This window comes from Hyperoodon ampullatus (genome assembly GCF_949752795.1).
Source record: "Hyperoodon ampullatus genome assembly, chromosome: 4".
In the NCBI taxonomy this organism is placed as follows: Eukaryota; Metazoa; Chordata; class Mammalia; order Artiodactyla; family Ziphiidae; genus Hyperoodon; species Hyperoodon ampullatus.
Window position 1 is genome coordinate 122,462,885 of NC_136917.1, and position 19,714 is coordinate 122,482,598.

At 42.5% G+C, this 19,714-nt stretch overlaps 1 protein-coding gene across 8 annotated transcripts in view; it reads right to left on the reverse strand.

Moving 5' to 3' along the window:
• MAST4 (microtubule associated serine/threonine kinase family member 4) overlaps positions 1-19,714 on the reverse strand; it is a gene marked incomplete at its 5' end in the record, with an annotated part of 573,576 nt that overhangs the window by 156,134 nt on the left and 397,728 nt on the right. For 2 of the 8 annotated variants that reach the window (XM_079703240.1, XM_079703237.1), the window contains one exon: positions 8,072-8,163. The exons of the other annotated variants lie outside the window; for them this stretch is intronic. In XM_079703240.1, coding sequence (XP_079559366.1) covers positions 8,072-8,163 — 92 coding nt within the window. Of the gene's footprint in view, positions 1-8,071; positions 8,164-19,714 lie in introns of those variants that run through there. 8 annotated transcript variants of the gene reach the window in all.

A 19,714-nucleotide genomic window follows, 5' to 3' on the forward strand; every position in this document is an offset into this window, starting at 1 on the left:
AAAACAACATGATGTTTCAGTTTGATATTGCTATAATTATCTCTCTAACAAACATATCCAATAACCATTAGTATAGCTAAAACTCCCACTGGTCTTCTCATGCTATTAATAAGATTTAAGGTCAATATTTTCAGAATTTAAAGCCAAGTTCACAAGGGAACTTTCCTAACTACCAAGATAGAGGAAAGAAAATAAAGTATCAGAACAAGTATTAATAACCACGTGAACTTTTTATTTAGAGATATTCCTCTAGTTACAAAATGTGCCAAGGGTCACAAAAACCAAGTGTGCTGCTCGATATCCAAGGCTTCTACCAATAGAGGTTGACTTTGCTTTTAAAAAATGGTTTTACACACACCCTGTGCCTACTTTCATTCAGGTAGCCCCAGGACCATTTTATTATCTTGGATCTCCTACTAACTTTCAAAGGGATTACTCAGTTACCATGATGTCACTCCCAAATGACTAGGTTACACTAGTGAAGACAGCTCAGATTAAAAATAGCTTTGTGCGGGCTTACTCACACTGAGAGCTGGGTCCATCTCAACCTACACAAGGAGGACTCTCCCAAAGTCTTCCGAATAAAGGCCTACCCCAAGCCTTCTCCATGAGCTGTCTCCACACAGGGGAGATTTCTCAATCCCAGCATTTGTCAGTTTTTAACCCAGAAGGTAGATGGTCTCTATCTTGAGGCTTATGATTCCCCTGTTTTAAAAGTATCACTTGGGGGCTTCCCTGGTGGCGCAGTGGTTGGGAGTCCTCCTGCCGATGCAGGGGACACGGGTTCGTGCCCCGGTCCGAGAGGATCCCGCATGCCGCGGAGCGGCTGGGCCCGTGAACCATGGCCGCTGAGCCTGCGCGTCCGGGTCCAGAGCCTGTGCTCCGCAAAGGAAGAGGCCACAACAGTGAGAGGCCCGCGTAACGCAAAAAAAAAAAAAAAAGTATCACTTGGGCTTCTGATAACAGGATATATGCGTAAAGAGAAGCAAACAGAGCCATAAAAGCATATAACGTTCACCCCCCTCACTGTGAACTTACTGACACACATATACCCCTTCCAGTGTCGACCAGGTAGAGCAACGAATAGCCCATGCGTCCCCAGGGAGCATATGCTCTCCATTCTAAAGCTTTGTTTTTAATGGACTTCTTTTCTCTCTCATTCCTTTCCTCCTCCCTCTTTCTGCTTCTCTCTCCCCTCGCAAAAGACCTACAAATTCAAGGGGCAAGACAAATGATCTGTCATCTCCTGTTGTAAACCTCCCTCTAGAAGCTTAAAGCAATATTTCTGAGATGTGCATATTCCGGCTCACATCCTTTGCGTCTGGCCAGCCTGAAGACCCGCAGAACACGCTGCTCTGGTGTGGGGCAGCCAGGCTCTGCACACAAGTCACTCAGAGAGCTGCTGGGAGCTCCTACCCTGGGGTCTCGGCGTTCTCCTCTCCCCCAGGGGTCTCCCTTATTAGGCTGGGGGAGGGGTGCAGGAGTGAGGGCCTTAGGCACCAGTGCCGATGTCCGAGCTAACTAGAGACAAGATGAGAGGATGACAAGATGGGAGGATGCAAGGACGAGCCCCACAGCGATGGGCAGGCCTGTCCCACCTGCGGAAGATGCAGTCCAGAGCAGGAAGAAAGGAGAAGGATGAAATGAAGCAGTTATGAAACAGGCCTGGGCAAAGCAAGGAGTGGGAGGAAAACGGGTGCAAAGACTCGGGGAGGGGCAGAGCCTGCAGGTCAGGCGTAGAGAGGATGAGAGCGCGGATGCGAGCGCCAGGTTCCAGCCACTTGTGGAATAGGCTGGAGGGGCGGGGCGGACAGCGTACCCTCCCTCCATCTGTACTTGGCTCAGATTCAGGCTCAGGCAGAGTCACCGAGGGGGCAGGTAGGGGCTAGAGACCCTCAGCGGAGCAGCTCCAACCGTAAACATGTCAGAAAGGAGATACTCAGGAGACTGGGGAAAGCACTTGAGCTTCCAGAGGGGAGGGGAAAGGAAGCTGTCATTGCCTGTTTGGGTGATGAAGCAGACAGTAAAGTAAGCCACACTGAGTAAGGGGATGTGATTCAGGGAGGAGGGCTGACAGGCCAGCTGCGAATGTGCAGAGGCTGGTACACAAGGATGTGTGGCTGCTGTGCTTAGCTACCCACGGCGGGAGGGGGTGGCACCCATGGTCTCCAGTGCCTCGCTTGCTTCACGCCTGCTTTCCTGGCTCCTCCCGCCGCCCTGAGCCCACCCCTCTGCTGCTGGGGTTCACGCTGAAGTCACCAGGACCCCCCAGTCGTCAGACACAACGCACACCACGGTTCACCTCTGTGGAGCGGCAGTTGATCATTCTGTTGGGATCTCTGTGAGAATACTCTGCCAGCTTCCCTCCCTCTTACGGGCCTCTCCTCCACGTCTCCCTTCCGGTTCCTGTCTGCATCTCTGCCCACTCCTTAAATGGGGCGTCTTCAGCTCTCCCACAGATTAATCTAACATATTTCTCATGGTCCTAATGAGGACTCCCAAGCCTCTTATCTCTGGTCCAGCCTCCTCGAGTGCCCCGGACCTACCATCCAACTGCCTGCCTTGAGGCTCTTCCTTTCTTGCCCCAGAGCCTTCCTTGGCTGTTCCCAGATGCCTGCTCCCAAAGTCTTCCCGCCGACGGCTCTTTCTCATCCTTTAGATCTTCTCTTGAATATTCCCTCTTCAAAGACCTTCCCCGACCACATGATCTAAAGTAGCCCCCGCACTGTCACTCTCTCTTCTCAGCTCTTGCTTACAGCCTTCAGAACACAGTGACCACCACTTGACTTATTTAGATGTTGGTTTATTTGTGAGGCCCAAGCATTGTCTGGTTTACCTCTGTATCCCTGGCCCAGCACAGGACACTGGTGCTGTGGGTACCAGCTGAATGAAGGGATGGATGCTCCATGGTACTCAGCACACAACAGGTGCTCAATAAATGTGGATGAAGGAGCCTCTGGGGACACAACGGGTGAGTACAAGTACTTGTGTCTTATATGTACAGGTGATTCTCCATTTCCCTGGTTCCCCAAGTAAAAACCCCCAGGGCCATTGTGGTATCTTTCTTCATCCCTCAGAGCCAATAGCTCATCACCTTCTCCCAGTTTTATATCCTTAATATCTCTCAAGGCGTAATCTCACCACAGTCTTTGCTCAGGCCTGCAAAACCCTTTAGAAAGGCTACCGCAATAACTTATTCATTGGTTTCGAGGCCCCACCCTCTCTTCTCAGACCTAACCTCCCCAAGTGCTGCTAGACATGTCTCTCTCCCACTGGATAAAGGCCAAGCTCACACAAATACCAAGTGTCTCAACGCTCACTCCTCAGTCACTACCCACTACTCATCCCCTTGTTGTAATGACAGTAACCGTATTAATAGTTAGGGTTTATTAAGGCTTTTTGATGTGAGTCATTGCATTAAGCATTTTATACATATGAACATATTTTAATCTTTATACCAATCCTACGAGACAAGTAATTTACCTGTCCCTACTTTATAGACAGAGCAACTGAAGTCCAAAGAAGTTAACTTACTCAGTATACAATATCACAGAGTTAAGATTCGAACTCAGGTAAACTGGCTTCAGATCAACCCTCTTAACCATTGTGCTCTATTATATAGCCTCTTTAAACTTTATGCTTCAGCAGTACCGAGTTATGCTTCTGGTTCTTTATGCTCCAGCAATACTGAGCTATGTATAATCCCTTGAGCTCTGTTGTTGCCAAGGCCTCCATGCCTCCGTACACACCATTTCTTTTGCTTCCCGGGAAGGCCTTGTCTTCCTGTCTGATAAATACCAACGTACCCTTCAAAACCTCCCCAAGGTTTTCTATCTGGTGCATCTCCCGGCTCCTTTGTACCTGGTAAATACTTCTTGATTGCCCTGGTTTGCAATGATTCATCCGCATGTCTTCACTGAAGGCATGCTTATGGCTTTCAGCTTTGGTGCGCAGGCAAACGATAGATGCTCAATAAATGTGGATTTAACTGGGCTTTCTGTAAGAGGGGTAAGTATGGGTTAACCAATACCTAACATGCCAGGGCAGGAGAGAGGCATATTCCATGCTTTTTAAAGACATATATTCATGCTCAAAACAAAAGAAAAACTCACCAAACACTACAGATGTTTCTGAAGAGACGATGCAGTGTGCATAAAAATTCAATGCATTCTGACAACTACAGCAGTTAAAGATCCCTTGAATGTACCTGATGTTCATTGCAACTGCTGAGTCGTGTGAATTTAGCAAAAAACAAAGCAAAACCAAAATTACCTTTTATCCCAAGGTTCTCAGAAAAATACATTTGGAACCTCTCTCAAAGTGATGAACTGAGTCACAAACTACCCAATGGCCTGGGTAGGACTGTATTGACTTAGGTGTCACTGAGGTTTGGATATTATCACTTAAGCCCAAAGAAAACACGACAGATTTCTGACCACTGAGGTTAAAAATCAAGCATCTTCTAGAGTCTCTAGACTTCAACAAAACTAAAAGCGCACTTCAAAACTAAGCAGCAGCAAAAAAACCAAAAAACAAACAAACAAAAAAAACCAACTAAGCAGCAACATTTAAAAATCAATGGTAGTCCTTTCTTTACAGTGAGACATAGAGGAGATATAAGTCAAAGAGAAGTTTGATCCCTTCTGCCTCGAAATTTTTAATCCAACGGGAAAGGAAAAGATGTTACAAACAAATAGTAACATAAAGCAGGCAAACTAATTCCCATCCTCCCTTGCAAGGGGATCCTGAAGTGAATGGAGAATCCACAGGTCTATGAAACTCACAGCCTCTAAAACATGCAAGTCTTATTTCAGTTTAAAACAACACATTTTCGTTTAAATACCCTGTTTATTCAGCCTAGATTTCTGTCCCTCAAAGCAGGTGAATGGCTGTATTGAGACTACCTTGAGGAAATGAAGGAGGGGGACAGGTAGGCAAAGCCCATCATAAAAAAGGAACCATTACCAATGGCAATGTGAGCTTTACAGCAAAACAGCGGACAAAGTCAGTGTGCATCCAGACAACCCAGTGTCTGCTGCAGTCCAGGCAAAAAGGAATGAAGGGAACAACATTATCATCGTTGGGATGCAGCACAAGTAAGCCAGGCTTCCGGTGCATCAGGACCTGTTTAAGAGTCTAGGCCTGAGAGTCAGTCTGTAGGTGCCTTTCCCCAAGAACTCAGGGAGTTATGGGCCCATGCAGGGCTTTGAGTTGGAAGAGAAACCTTAAAAGTGTTCCCATGAAACTGATTCACTTTGTTATAAAACAGAAACTAAAAAAAAAAAAAAAAAAAAAAAAAAAAAAATCTTGGGTTTTCTAATGCACGTAACAATTAAAAAAAAAAAAAAAAAAGTGTTCCCGTGAGAGGGCAAACCAACAAACCAGAGCCACGCTAAACTGGCAAGGCAGATGCGACGCAGCAAAAACCCAAAGTCCTCTGTGTTGACAATTTCTACCATGACATAGATTTAAGGGAAGAGTCTGAAACCATTCAGCCTCTCTTTTGTCAAACATCCTATCCCTAGGAACTCCAAGATGCTCATTCACAGGCTCAAAGCTGGATTTTACTCTTTGATAGACGCAAGAAGCTGATACAAAGGAAAGGTTATGAGGAAGTCCTCTGGATTACAATGTAATCAGAACAAGCAGCTGGGATAAAATATGCAAAACGAATGATCTGTCGAACCAAGTCAGCAAATGTGCAGAGAAGCAGCCAGGCTTGGGCAGGAGAGCTGTTCCAAGGGCTCAGGCACGTCCAGCTGAGGATGAGGGCAAGGCACCCTCACCTGGACAGTGGGCACACCCTCAGTGAGGCTGGCAAAAGGATCGGGCTACTTGGGAAAGGAGAGGTCCTTTTAAAAGGGCAGATTTAGGGAAACTGATCAGTGCAGTAAGAAACAGGGTTAATGTGGCACTTAGAGGGGGAAAAGGATGTAGAGCAGTTAAGGGAGCTCACAGAAGGGGAAAAGTCATACTATAAGCAAACACTTCATGTCCTTATGAAAGGACACAGAGCCAGAACCGATCACTGTATAATAAGAGAAAGCAGTGGCCACGTACACTGACCCGGAGAGAGGGACCTTCACCTTCCTGAATCTACCTAATAAACAGAAAGCAGTTCCAGCCCTGTGAGACCTGTAAGGAGATGTATCTAGAGATGATCTTCAGGATATGTATTTCCAAACTCCATGAATCCAGGAAATCCCAAATAACAAACAGGCTGTGACAACCTCTACTCTGAGAAGGGAGGGAAGAAATTCCACCTCCCTCTCTAAACTGAAGATACGGGCCCATGACTTGGGGAATGGACGCAGCCCTCCCACACCCTCATTTGGTTGGGAAGAATCCAAGTTCCTTCAGAACCTAGGCTCTCTGCCAGTGTGAGCTGTCTAAAATGGAGTGTTCTGGGCTGGATAGATATTACCCAAAGGCCATGGTCAGACCAGCCTGAGAATTCTTTATGCATTTGACTCAATAATAAATACTATCAAACAGGTAGGTGCGGGGAAGAAAGATTCCAGATGCTTTTCAGTTTCAGACACACAGGTGTGATGCCAGAGCAGACTTATCTCCCCAAGAAGTGGTTCCAGGTGAGAGTAGCAGCTGCATCACCACCAGGGCTACATCACTTAGACATATTTAAGGGCTCCTGACAAACAAGTTATAGGATTTACTGCCATGAGGAGAAGGGGCCTGGTTCAGGAACAGTAAGTATCTCTTCAACTGATTCGTTGTTTGGGGGGTTTGGTGCACGGATGACACAGCCTGTTAAAAAATGACCAATACCAAAAGAGTGTCTCTGAACATTATAGCAGAAAAGCACAGCCACCTTATTTAAAAGGCACAACTTTAGAATCATATGGTTTAGGGACACCGATATTGTTGAAGTTGCATTAAAAGGTAAGCATAACTTAAAAATCGACGCAATCATGCTCCTTCTCTCTCTCTCTCTCTCTCTCTCTGAGACACATACACACAAACACACACACACGTTTGTTTGTGTATGTATAAACAGCACATGTCAGGGTATTCCAGGACGTTTCTGAAAATTAAGAAATACCATGAGAAATGTCAAAAGCAAAAACTACTAAGTTTTCCAAAGTATTATGTATTTGCACTTATGCTACAAAAAGTTACTGGTATAACCAAACAGAATGAACCGTCTTCCTGTGTTCTTTAAACACTGGAGCATAGAGATGAATCTCCCAATCTGATAGCCAAGCATCCTGTTTATTTGACTGCACCCTTGCCCTCGTGCATGTTCACGTGTATGTTCAAGGCAAGTTTTGAAGAAAAACAAAGAATCTATATTTACACAACTCAAAGGGTGTGCCCCTCTAAAACCAAAATCACGCCACCTGTCTGTGCTGGACACAAATGTGGAGAGAGGAGAAACACCTGCTTTAAAATCATTTTCTCTCACCCAAGTGTCAGCAACTAACTCTCAACTGTCTTTCACTTGTGGCATGAGCTTCACCTTGATTTTAAAAGTCTTTCTTCTTTTCACCTATTCTAACAAATATATGTTACAAAATGAAAAGGCCAGTCTATTTTTAGAAATAAATGTCAGCAAATCAATTTTAAAAAATGCAAAGTTATGCAGACTTTTCTCTTTAAGCAGACAATATGAAACAGACAAACTTGAGCTATCTTTGAATCGTACATTTGCATCGTATGAAGGTTAAATATTTCATAGAGGGAAGCATCTGAAAGGCTCTACACAGAGTAGCAGAAGCTCCAACGCCTGAGTGAATGAAATGGATAAATGATCAGATCAAAGAGAGGGAAAAAGTATCTCCTCTCCCTTCCCTTCTCTGCCCACCACTCACAACTCGAGGTCTGATTCTCCACATTTCTGAAGAACTCCGAAAAGCACATTCATCAGCATGACCCAGGAAAACCGCAGAGGAGGGAACACCTGAACCAGGGCCCCCCAGCAGAGTATAAACTTTTCAAACTGTAACCCAATCAACAAAACCCCAGTTGCTAAGGGGGCCCAGGCAGCCGGGCAGCCTCCTAAGCCAAAGCATTCATTCCCTCTCCAGGTTAAAAGGACCCCCAAGTTTTTTACCTTTGTGTTCGCCGAAGCCTGTTCCCACTCCTCAAATGAGGCAAAGTAAAGTTTGAGAGCACAGTCCAAAAATTTGGGTCAGACATATCCATTTCTTTCTCGCTTCAGTTCACTGTGGGTTCAAGGCCATAACGCCAAAACGGAGGGAGGAGGGGGAAAAAAAAAGACAAAAAAGATCCCAATTATCTACTCACTGCCTCCAGAGGAAACGTGCTGCGAACTGTGATCTCAAGAACAACTTGGAGCGTGAGTGAGAAGTACCCGTCCTAGCCTTTAATCAACACACAGCTATTTCTCCAAGGTTCAGGAAACTTGTTTCCTCCTGGGTTTGCCCTCTCCTGGTCAGCCTTGGCCAGCTATAAACAGTTAATTACAAGAGTTGGGCCGTGCGTTCGGCTCAAAATGTTGTCTGTGTGTGATTCAGTCCAAGGTACTTTGTCATCTGTTTGGCAGATACCATTTGCAGCTCCTGCGGGGGGGTGGGGATGGGCAGGGGAGAGGACTAGTTTAAGTCTTTGGTTCCGGGAGGCTGGTGCTTATCAGCAAAACCATTCAACATCCGAACATGCCCAGTGCTGAGTTTCCTCTCGGTATCTACATACAAGGAAAGGAATGTAAATGGAAAAAGCTCCTCTTCTTCGCCCCTCCTCGAAAAACGGAAACTTAAAAGCACTTATAGAAAGCTGGCCTGTTGGCGGACTCCAGCCGGACACCTTTGTGCAGCCTCAGCGGGAAGGGGCCAGGCGGCGGGACCGGTCCCCACCGCAGACACTCCCCACAGGAGCGGGGCCTCATGGGAAAGGGAGCAGGCGGGACCTGTGCGTGAGCCCAGGAGGACCGGGACACCCTAGCAACTCCCGCCGCCGCGCCCCCAGAGCGGAGCCCCTGGTGGATCGGTCCCTCCAAAGAAATAAACCCAGCGCGATCCGGAACCCGGTGGAGAGTGCACAGCGCACACCTGGAGGCTGATGCGTGATTCACTGAAGACTGGATCACCAGGAAAACACTCTAAGAAAGTCAGTAATGGCTCTGCCGAGGGACGCTGTTTGTCGTGTAGGAAAGGCACGCCGAGGGAGTGCCACACTCACCTAAAACCTCAGTAAACTGAATTTATGAGTTTACATCCATTTGATGAATTGCTACAGCGCACACCTGTCTGGCTTCACCCTATCTAGGGACTGGTCAGCCACTACCTGTGGAGATACGACCTGGCACTTAGTTAACCAATGCTAGCATCATTTTCCTGCCATGAGTGTGAAGACTTTGAAAGGAAGGAATGAAGGGGAGGTTGAACCAATGTTACTGTTATTCATTTCGAAGAAAGCCACAGGATTCCAATAACTCCCCAAACCCACCAATGCTTATGATTAAGTCTATAAAGAAAACACTAGAATTTAAATTAGCTACTTTAATCTGGTGTAATATGGCAAGAGATAATAAATTTTTAAAAAATGTTTAAGCAAAAATAACGTTTAAAAATGGTTTAGTTCAATCAGCAAATACTGGGAACAAACTTGCTTATAGAAATATAACGGTGAGGAAAAAGTGGATGGGGGGGTCAGCTGACAGGGGATGGGGCTAAACAAAGAACAGGAGTCTACTTTGAGATGCTCTTTAATTCTGGGGACCCCCAGAAATATTTTCACCCCAAGCACTCTAAGAATTTCTGATGGGCCTCCTCAGATCCTTGAAATCTACAAAGGGAGACAAAGAAGACAATATTTTCTCAATTTTACATGGCAAAATACACTTCACCAGATACTTAGGGACTTGGTCCAATATTTTTTGCCCCATACTAAGCCATGTCTTCTCTTAACAAAATGCTTTTAAATATCCAAAAAAGTATTTTTTAAAGGCTGACACAAAGATAGTACCACACTCCAGAGCAGAGCTTCCCAACCTCAGCACTGTTGACATTTTAGGCTGGGTAAGTTTTTGTTTGGAGGACTGTCTTGTGCATTGCAGGATGTTTAGCAGCCTCCATGATCACTGCCCACTAGATGCCAGCTGTGATCATCAATAATGTCTACAGACATTGCCAAATGTTCCTTAGGGGGTGCAAAATTGCTCCTGGTTGAGAACCACCACTCTAGATAAAGGCTTTCTCTGAGATAGGTAGTATAGAGCATTGCTTAAGAGCAAAAATCTTGGGTTTGAATTCTGCATCCAACACTTACTGTGACCTTAAGCAAGTCACTTCAGGTCTGCCCATTTTCCCTATTTTTATGGGGTCCATGATAGGACTAGCCTCTAAGAGGTTCACACACATAAATGAGATGACATACATAAAGCCCTTCATGCAGTGTCTAGAGCAAAATGCACATACATGTTGGCAATATGCAGAAGCTAAAAGAATACCATGCAGAGAGATGCAAGACGGGAGCAGAGGGCATCCTACATCATACTCTCTACTTTCATGGCACTCTGAAGATGCCTCTACAGGGGTGCTGGTCACACTGTATTACAATTGACTGTTTACTGCTGCCTTTCCTGTTAGCCTATGAGCTTCCTCAAGGCTAAAGTCATGTTTTATTGATCTCTGTACTTCTACAATCTGACAGTTCCTGATTTATGTAAGCGTTCAAGACATGCTTTTTGAATGGAGATACTTCAGATGCTCAGGTATCTATTCTTTCTTTTAAGATGCCCTGAAATTTATCAGTTTTAGCAGGTCAATTGAGTTTCTCAAAGAATCCTAAATTTTTAAGAATCCCAGGAGGATATTTTTAAATTCTAAAGACTTTCTCTTATTGATTCATTTTTATCTATATTCTGTAACTGGAAACAGAAGTGTTAGGCTAACATTCTTCAGGTCTTAACATGGCTTTAAGAAATGTCACAACCAAATCCAGGGGAAACTCTCTTTGAATCCTACCCCCTACCCCATCCCCAAAGATAAGCCCAGGGAAAAATTTTTGTGCTCACTTTTTAGGTATCCAGATAATTACATATCAGAGGCTGCTCAGAGCAGAACAATGAAGCTGGTGAAAGGGGACTTGAAAGTGTGCTATATAAATTGTGGGTTGAAGGAACTCTGGTGAATGTGGAAAAGATTTAGGGAACAAGCAACAGCTGTCCGTGAATACTGAAATAACTACCATGTGGAAGGACCTTCAAATGCAAAGATGAAAAAGGCTGAAACAACAAGGAAGGACTTCCTGTGTGGGTGTTTGAGGAGAGGTAAACTGTAGTGATACAGTGGGTGAGAGTCAAGTTCTGGATGATTTAACTCTGGGGCAACTCTGCACCACCAACTCTCATATTCTCTATGGTCCTTCCAGAAAAGCCTACATATGTGGGCAACACCCATAAAAATGATAGCAATAAAATGGATAAATCAATAAAACATTAATTTCTTCTCTTGACTGAATAATACATATTTTGGTCTGTGGGAAGCAGATGTCATAACTCTCTCTACCCTGTACATTTTGGGGAATCCACCGTGCAGATTCTCAAAGTGCTGGGTAAAGACCTGAGTATTTTAAACTACTTTAATGTTTACTTTAAACATTTAATGTTTACTGTAATGTTTTTTGCACTTCAAAGGCTTCAAGAATTGGGGTTGTATCCAAAATGAAAAATAAAAATTGGTAAAGTGAGTGAAGAGCCGGAAATGAATTAGTTAATATAGTGAAAGTGGCTGATATATTCCCACACTTCTTTAAGAGTAGGAGTAGGTGTGACACTGAAGTGTAACTTGTCTTCTAACCTGTTTGACTTGATTTGGGAACTTATGATTCAGAAGGTAATGCAGTCAGCAAATACAAGAATTAAAATTGTCAGAACTGCTGACATTTTTCTACAGACAAAATAATTATATGAGCAGAAACTAAAGCATATTTTAGTTGCAAATGCAGTAAAACTCTGGCTATGGAACTAAGAAGAAATTGAGATTTTTGGAAATTCTTAAGACTACAGCTGATCTAGGTCACTATACAAATATCCAGTCAGATTGTCTACTTATTGCACAACAACTAAGCCTATACAGCAGTGGACAAGTTTTGTGATCCAGAATGCTCACTCATTTAATCAGGTTGATGTTATCAGTCATTGTTTTCATGAGAAAGGTGAAGGAGATTGAAAAATAAGCTTGTCAAGCTCTTGAAATGCTAGCTTAAGATGAGGTAAGTATTTAATGAAGGGTCAAATTCTTCTCTCCTACATATACAAAATTCCAGGTTCTTTTCACTGACTTGAATTCTCCTGTCTATGTTCCATCCGCTGACCCATGCTTATTCAGTAGGGTTTCCTTCACCCTACACAGAACAGCATTAAGGTTAACATCCCTGGAGCCTCACCTTGAACTTAGACACTATAGGAGATTAAGTCTTCTAGTGTAAGCGTGAGGCCTGGGAAGCTGTCAGCTCCCTGGACTGACACGCTTGCCACGAGGCCGTGTCCAATGAAAAGATACGAGGGCAAGTGGAGTTAATACTGAGTTTCAAAATGTATTCTGATCATGGCCTGGTCTGGGGATTCTGCTATAAATCTACTTTGATCTCTGTCCACTCTTGTTATCAGAGTACCCAGAAGTGACTACATCCCCAAGGCTATCCATACCTACAAGTGTACTTTGGTCATCTTCTAAATGCTGTCTTGAGAGCTTGAGTATAGGAGTGTGAAGAGCACATTGCCCATCCTGAATGAGCAATGCTTGTAATCACTGTATACCTTAAGAAATAAAGCTTAAAAGCTGGGCTAGAAATGTAAAGAAAGTTGCATCAATGGGAACGGGTTGTAAGAAAGCTCTTCTAGAATTACTAAGCAAATTTTTTTGCTTACATTGCTAAAATGTGAAGGAAGATAAAAAAAGATCAATGAAAATTAACTTGTAGGGATAGATCTGAATGCTGAAAAGCTAAGAGATGGATAATAAGTAGGGTTACATCGTGCTGGGAATATTAACAAAACATTTTAAACAATATCATAAGGCAAGAGAGGTTCAGATTTCTAAAGGGAATAGATAAAACAAAGGAAACCAAATAAAACTGATTTCTCTTTCCTGATAGGTTAAGTAGAGAAGTACATAATCCACAAGGGCAGGTTGAAGGACAAGGTCCGAGAGGGGAAAGGACAGACTAAATACGAGCCAGAATGGGAAGAGGATGTGATACTTTCCTCAGGTGTTCCCTGGATCCCAGGAGAATCAGAGGCTCAGAAAATGTAGCAAATAACCAATAACTTCACAAAATTAAAGAGGAGAGAACAGACAGACATGGGAAATGAAGCACTTTTCTCCCAAATTAGTGACTCCTTGATTTGTACAAAAGATAAGTAGATTAGAACATATGATGGTGCCATTTGCAGTGAAATGGATGCACCTAGAGATTGTCATGCTGAGTGAAGTCAAACAGAGAAAGACAAATATATGATTATCGCTATATGTGGAATCTAAAAAAATGGTACAAATGAACCTATTTACAAAACAGAAATAGAGTCCCAGATGTAGAAAATAAACTTATGGTTACCAAGGGGGAAAAGGGAGGGAGGGATAAACTGAGAGATTGGGACTGACATATACACACTGCTATATATAAAACAGCTGTATAGCCCAGGGAACTCTACTCAATACTCTGTAATGACCTATATGGGAACAGAATCTAAAAAAGAGTGGGTACATGTATATGTATAACTGATTCACTTTGCTGTACAGCAGAAACTAACACAATGTTGTAAATCAACTATACTCCAACAAAAATTAATTTTAAAAAAAAGAATATGCATGGTGGCAGCCCAGATCACAGGACCAGGGAGGGTTTCAGAATCACTGATTGTAAGCATATTACCCTAGCACTCTATCTACCCTATCACTGACTCTCAAGCAGGGTCCTGGGGGAAGTCCCATAGCCTAATCTCCCCTGGGAGAGGAGTTAGGCTGCTAGAAAATGTGTCATACTTACAGGGCTGGAGGGGATCATCCTGCAGGAAGGAGACTACTGGGAGAGAAACAGAGAAGAGTGTGTCTCTCCGTTCAAAATCAGCCGTCTGCAAGATCCATCAATAAACCAAGCACAGCACCGGCCTCTAACAGAGCTAAGCAATCCAATTACGGAGCAGAGCGCCATGCTTCGAGACCATCGCCAACATCTGACAAATAGGAAGGCTAACTTCTAGACTGCGTTAAGACCAAACTTCCTTGCCACTTACTGTAGACAGCCTTGCTGTGAGCCTCCTTACCCCTACTGGGTTAGGTATCCCTCTATTGAGCTCTGCACCTGAGAGGTCCTGCATGAAAAGTGTTCCCCCACCATATCAGAATCTGTATGTTTGCAGATCACTCCCGCTTAGAGTAAGAGCTCCGTGAGGGCAGGGGCTGTATCTCCATCTTTTAATCCTCAATACACCATTAGGATGAATGTTAAGACAAGGGATAAAGGGAGGAAGAATTTGCTCAGGGTTAGAAGGATACTTGAAAGCAAAGTATTTTTAAGACGGACCCCTTACCTGTTTTAAAAAGCCCTTTCTGTCTATTCCTCTTGGAATTTCATGAGCCCATACCATTATTCATATACACTGTACCTGTTAGACAGGTCTACTGCCTCAGGTTTCAAAATCTTAGCAAAGAGACCACGCGCATGTAGCTGTGTATCCGTAGACACATGTAAATATGTGTCTAACTAGTTTGTATGAAATCCAAAATGCTTTTTGAGTAACAGTGAACCTCAGACACTAATCATTACATTAGACTCTCACTCTGGAGTTAACTTGAAGGACATGGTGTTTCTTGATCCAGAAGCTTGGTCTAAGGTACATCATTTCTCATCCAGCTCCTGAGCATGAATTACAGTGCAATTATAAGAAGTGTCAATTAAGTGGGTCAGTGTGGTTATATTTAGCCCTTTAGTAGCTGACACTAAGACCTTTCTGTAATATAAGATTAAGGCTAATTTATCAGTTCTTCTTTTCTTGAATATTTTTCCAGGTCAGGCATCTAAAGTTATTGAAAATTATCCCATTAAAATAAGAGGTAAAAATTTCCATTGAAATACCACATAGGGAACATACACAGACAGAGGTAGAAACCATGTGCTTCTGTAGAAATCAGAATTTTATTCCATTCTTAAAGTTGACTCAAATTATTCCACAAATCAGAGGATAATGTGTCAGTGAAGACACAAAATTTTTTAGCCAAGGATTTCTCAAGCAAGCTTCAATCATTGGATTTATTAATTTATATCATTTTTATAACAACAAAAAATTTTTTCTGAATGTTAACCTTTCACTTTGTTTCAATTTAGGTGTGTTTAAACTTTTTCCTTTTTACATCTTTATTGGAGTATAATTGCTTTATTATGTTGTGTTAGTTTCTGCTTTATAACAAAGTGAATCAGCTATATGTATACATATATCCCCATATCCCCTCCCTCTTGAGCCTCCCTCCACCCTATCCCACCCCTCTAGGTGGTCACAAAGCACCGAGCTGATCTCCCTGTGCTATGCAGCAGCTTCCCACTAGCTATCTATTTTACATTTGGTAGTGTATATATGTCCATGCTGCTCTATCACTTCGTCCCAGCTTCCCCTGCCCCCCAGTGTCCTCAAGTCCGTTCTCAGTACCCTTTTTTTAGATTCCTTATATATGCATTAGCATACGTTATCTGAACAACAAAATTTTTAAAGAAATATTAACTCATGGGAGAATAAATATGATGTTAAGCATAAAAAGTGATATTTTCACTTTTCATAAATCATAGAAATGCAATTAAAACATCAATCAGATATTTTTTACCTGTTTAACTGGCAAAGACTAAAAGAAGGTAATACTCAATGCTGGTGAGAGCACAAGGAGATAAATACGCTTTACCAACTTTCTGGAAAGTAATCTGGAGAATGAAAACACACACACTACACATATGCACATGCATATAGACGTATGTGTACATATACACAGATATTTACATATAAGTGTATATGTGTGCATATATACATATAAATAATATACACACACATATATATTTGAACTAAGTCCGCATTCCAGAAATTACACAAATCTAATTGAGTAAATACACAAAAATCTATGCATATGAAAATTAATCTTAGAATTCCTTATAATAGTATAACATTGGGAAAAACCCAGAGGTACAAGACAAGGGCAACTGTTAATAAATATTGAACAGCCATAAAATGAAATATTATAAAACCAATAAAGACCATTGTGGTAGAAAGAGTAATGCATTCCAAACATACGAGGTTCTAATTCCTTGAACCTGTAAATATGTTACCTTAATAGGAATTTTGTGGATGTGATTAAATTAAGGATATCACAACAAGGAGATTATCCTATATTATCCAGGTGGGCCCTAAATGTAATCACAAATGTCTTATAAGAGGGAAGCAGAAGGAGATTTGATTATAGAAGAATGTAATATGACACTGAAGCAAGATGCTATGCTGATGGTTTTGAAGATGGAGGAAAGATCCAGAGTCAAAGAATACAAGGAAGGCAGCTCTAGTAACTGGAAAAGGCAAGGAAACAGATTCTACCTAGTGTTTCTAGAGGGACCTCAGCCCTGCTGACACCATGATTTCAGCCTAGTGAAACTGACTTTAGACCCTACAGAATTTTAGAGAATAAATAGATGTTGTTCTAAGCCACTTTGTTTGTTGGTATTTGTTACAGTAGCCATAAGAAACTAAAACAATGTTTTTTAAAAATATGTAATAAGTGGTAAATGCTCTTGAAATATTTTTTTAAAAAAGGAAAAATGGAGTTCTATGATCTAAATTATTTACAATGTCATAAATATGAATGTACATGAATAAAAGAGATGGAAGTAAACAAAGCATTTTTAGTGGACATTTATGAGTATGGTGATTTTATTCCTCTTTATACTTTTTAATAATAAGTCTATATTATTTTTAATTAGGAAAAATCCCTTAGTTTCCATTTGACAGTCTTATCAGGACCTGAAAGTTCAAGTGCCTGAGAACTTACGAATACTTAGAAGCATTTACAAACTTAAGACACACACCTTAACCCCAAAATTTGATAAAATTTGATCGCTGCTTTTTTTTTTTTGCTGTACGCGGGCTTCTCACTGCCGTGGCCTCTCCCATTGCGGAGCACAGGCTCCAGACGCGCAGGCTCAGCGGCCATGGCTCAAGGGCTCAGCCGCTCCGCGGCACGTGGGATCTTCCTAGACCGGGGCACGAACCCGTGTCCCCTGCATCGGCAGGCGGACTCCCGACCACTGCGCCACCAGGGAAGCCCTGATCGCTGCTTTTTGACAAACAAAATTAATGCATTAGTGTAAAAGCTCTACAAGCCTTAGAAATATATACTAAAATTGCTTTTAGTGTATAGAGTCTTCCATATACTAAGAAGTCTTGTCTACTCTTGGGAATTTTATAAATAAAAATGAAAAATATCTCTTTTCCAGACATAAAACCTTACCTGTCTCTGGCAACTGGGCAAATGGGTATTTGCAAAGCTGACTGGGCTATAAATCCATACTGAGCTTTGTTTTGGGTTGAATATATATGTTATTACTTGCAGATTGGTCAGGCTGTGCATTTTATGTGAGCAGTTTTGAATTCCAGACCTGCTTCCCTCCACTGAGCCGCAGATGAAAAGCTGTCTTCTTTCATTGCTCAGAAAAATGATATACTCTTTAAAGCAAACTCAGTTTTAATATTAGCCAAATATGGGTGCAGTCAAAAGTGATGTTCTTAATTTCCAAGAATTATATTAGCTATAATTTGGGATCACCTCCCCCCAACACATAGAAACATTACTCTGTATGAGGCTAGATAATTCAGATTTTACTGTCTTTACTTAGCTAGACTCTGAGGACTGAAAGGCTGTGACCAAGTTTCTGGTACCAACGATGGAAATATTCTTTGAACCAATGTATTGTCATACATGTCATAGAAGACAACCATATTAATCTTCAAAGGGATCAACAAACTTTCAAAAATAAGTTATTCCAGTTAATAAGAGCTACAACAGCCAATCATATCATCCATTATAGTGATAGATGGGAGATGGATGAACATCTATCAACATGAAACAAGAATGATCCCTACCAGTGGCTCTTAGGACACAGAATTCTAAAGAATGCTAATATATCAAGGTTCAAGAAGAACAAGGGCAGATGACATGTACACGGCAGAAACAGAAAACTGAAGAGAAAAGAGAAAACCCCACTCCAAAGTGGCAGAAAAGGGGCTTCCCTGGTGGCGCAGTGGTTGAGAGTCCGCCTGCCGACGCAGGGGACACGGGTTCGTGCCCCGGTCCGGGAGGATCCCACATGCCGCGGAGCGGCTGGGTCCGTGAGCCATGGCCGCTGGGCCTGCACGTCCGGAGCCTGTGCTCCACAACGGGAGAGGCCACAATGGTGAGAGGCCCGCGTACCGGAAGAAAAAAAAAAAAAAAGTGGCAGAAAAATACACTAGTTTGGAAAATTAGAAAATGGGAGAAAAGTAAATTGGGAAAGCGTTTACTGTATATCAAGTAATAAAAGAACAACGGTTGTTCCGGTTTTCTCCCTGCTGGCCTCACCCTGGTCGTGGCCTCCATTACCTCCTGCCTGGGTTAATTCCATTCTCTCCCTGCTCCTCACTCCAAATTATTCTTCCAGAGCTGCCCGGCTCTATCGTATGCATATAATCATTTCACTCTCCTGTGAAACAAGATTCAGTAGCTCCCCACGGCTGCAGCAACATTTCTTCAAGGATGGTTTCTGTCCTACTATCCTTGAATTACCTGGATTGCTTGTTAGAAATGCAGATTTGGGGAGGCTTCTCCAAACCCCCTGATTTAGGATTTCAGAACGTTAAGCCCAGGAATGTGCATTCTACCAAAGTGCCCAGGGGATTCTTATCAACATTAAGAGAGATTAATACATTAATCTCTCTTAATTAATTAATATAATTAATGTAGATACATTATCTACATTAAGGTTTTAGAGGTTTTCCATAGGAAAATCAAAATCTCTTTAAATGGAATACTTGATAGTGCAGTCCCTTGTTATCTCTCCTGCCTCCTCCTTTGACATGTGCCCCTTCGTGGTTTATGCTCCAATAAGAGTAAAATATGTACTTGTCAGAAATATTGAATCACTGGAAGCTCCCCAGACACAGTAGCTCTGCCATACCTCATTGCCTTTGTACATCCTGTTCCCTGTTTCTAGAATTTCTACCTCCTCTGCCTGGAAAACTTCTGCTCGTCTTTCAAGTGTGAACTGAAAGGTCACCTCTCAAGCACAGTTTGCCTAACTTTCTCTCGCACGCCTGAGTGTTTTTTCTCCTGGATCGTCAAAGCATTTTATGCATATACATTCCTCTTTTATAGCATTCATTCTACTGCGCACGATGACGTGTTTATAGGTCCAACTCTCCACTAGGCTTTAAGCTCTCCAAGTACAAGGTCAGTTTTTATTCATCTGTGTATGCCTCAGAGTACACAGTATATACTCAGCAGAATGCATGGAGGCACATACATTATTTTCTAAAGTTAGTTAAAAAAAAAAAACTAAACCGATTATTTTTCTATTTCCCTAATAGAAAGCTTGTGGGCTTCTACACACAAGCCCTAGGGGGATGCTTCCAAAACCATGTTGGCTTTTGTCAACTGGTTGGATGATTTTTCTTTTAAAGCACTGCCATTATTGACAGCCTTCATGATGATTAATAAAAAGAACA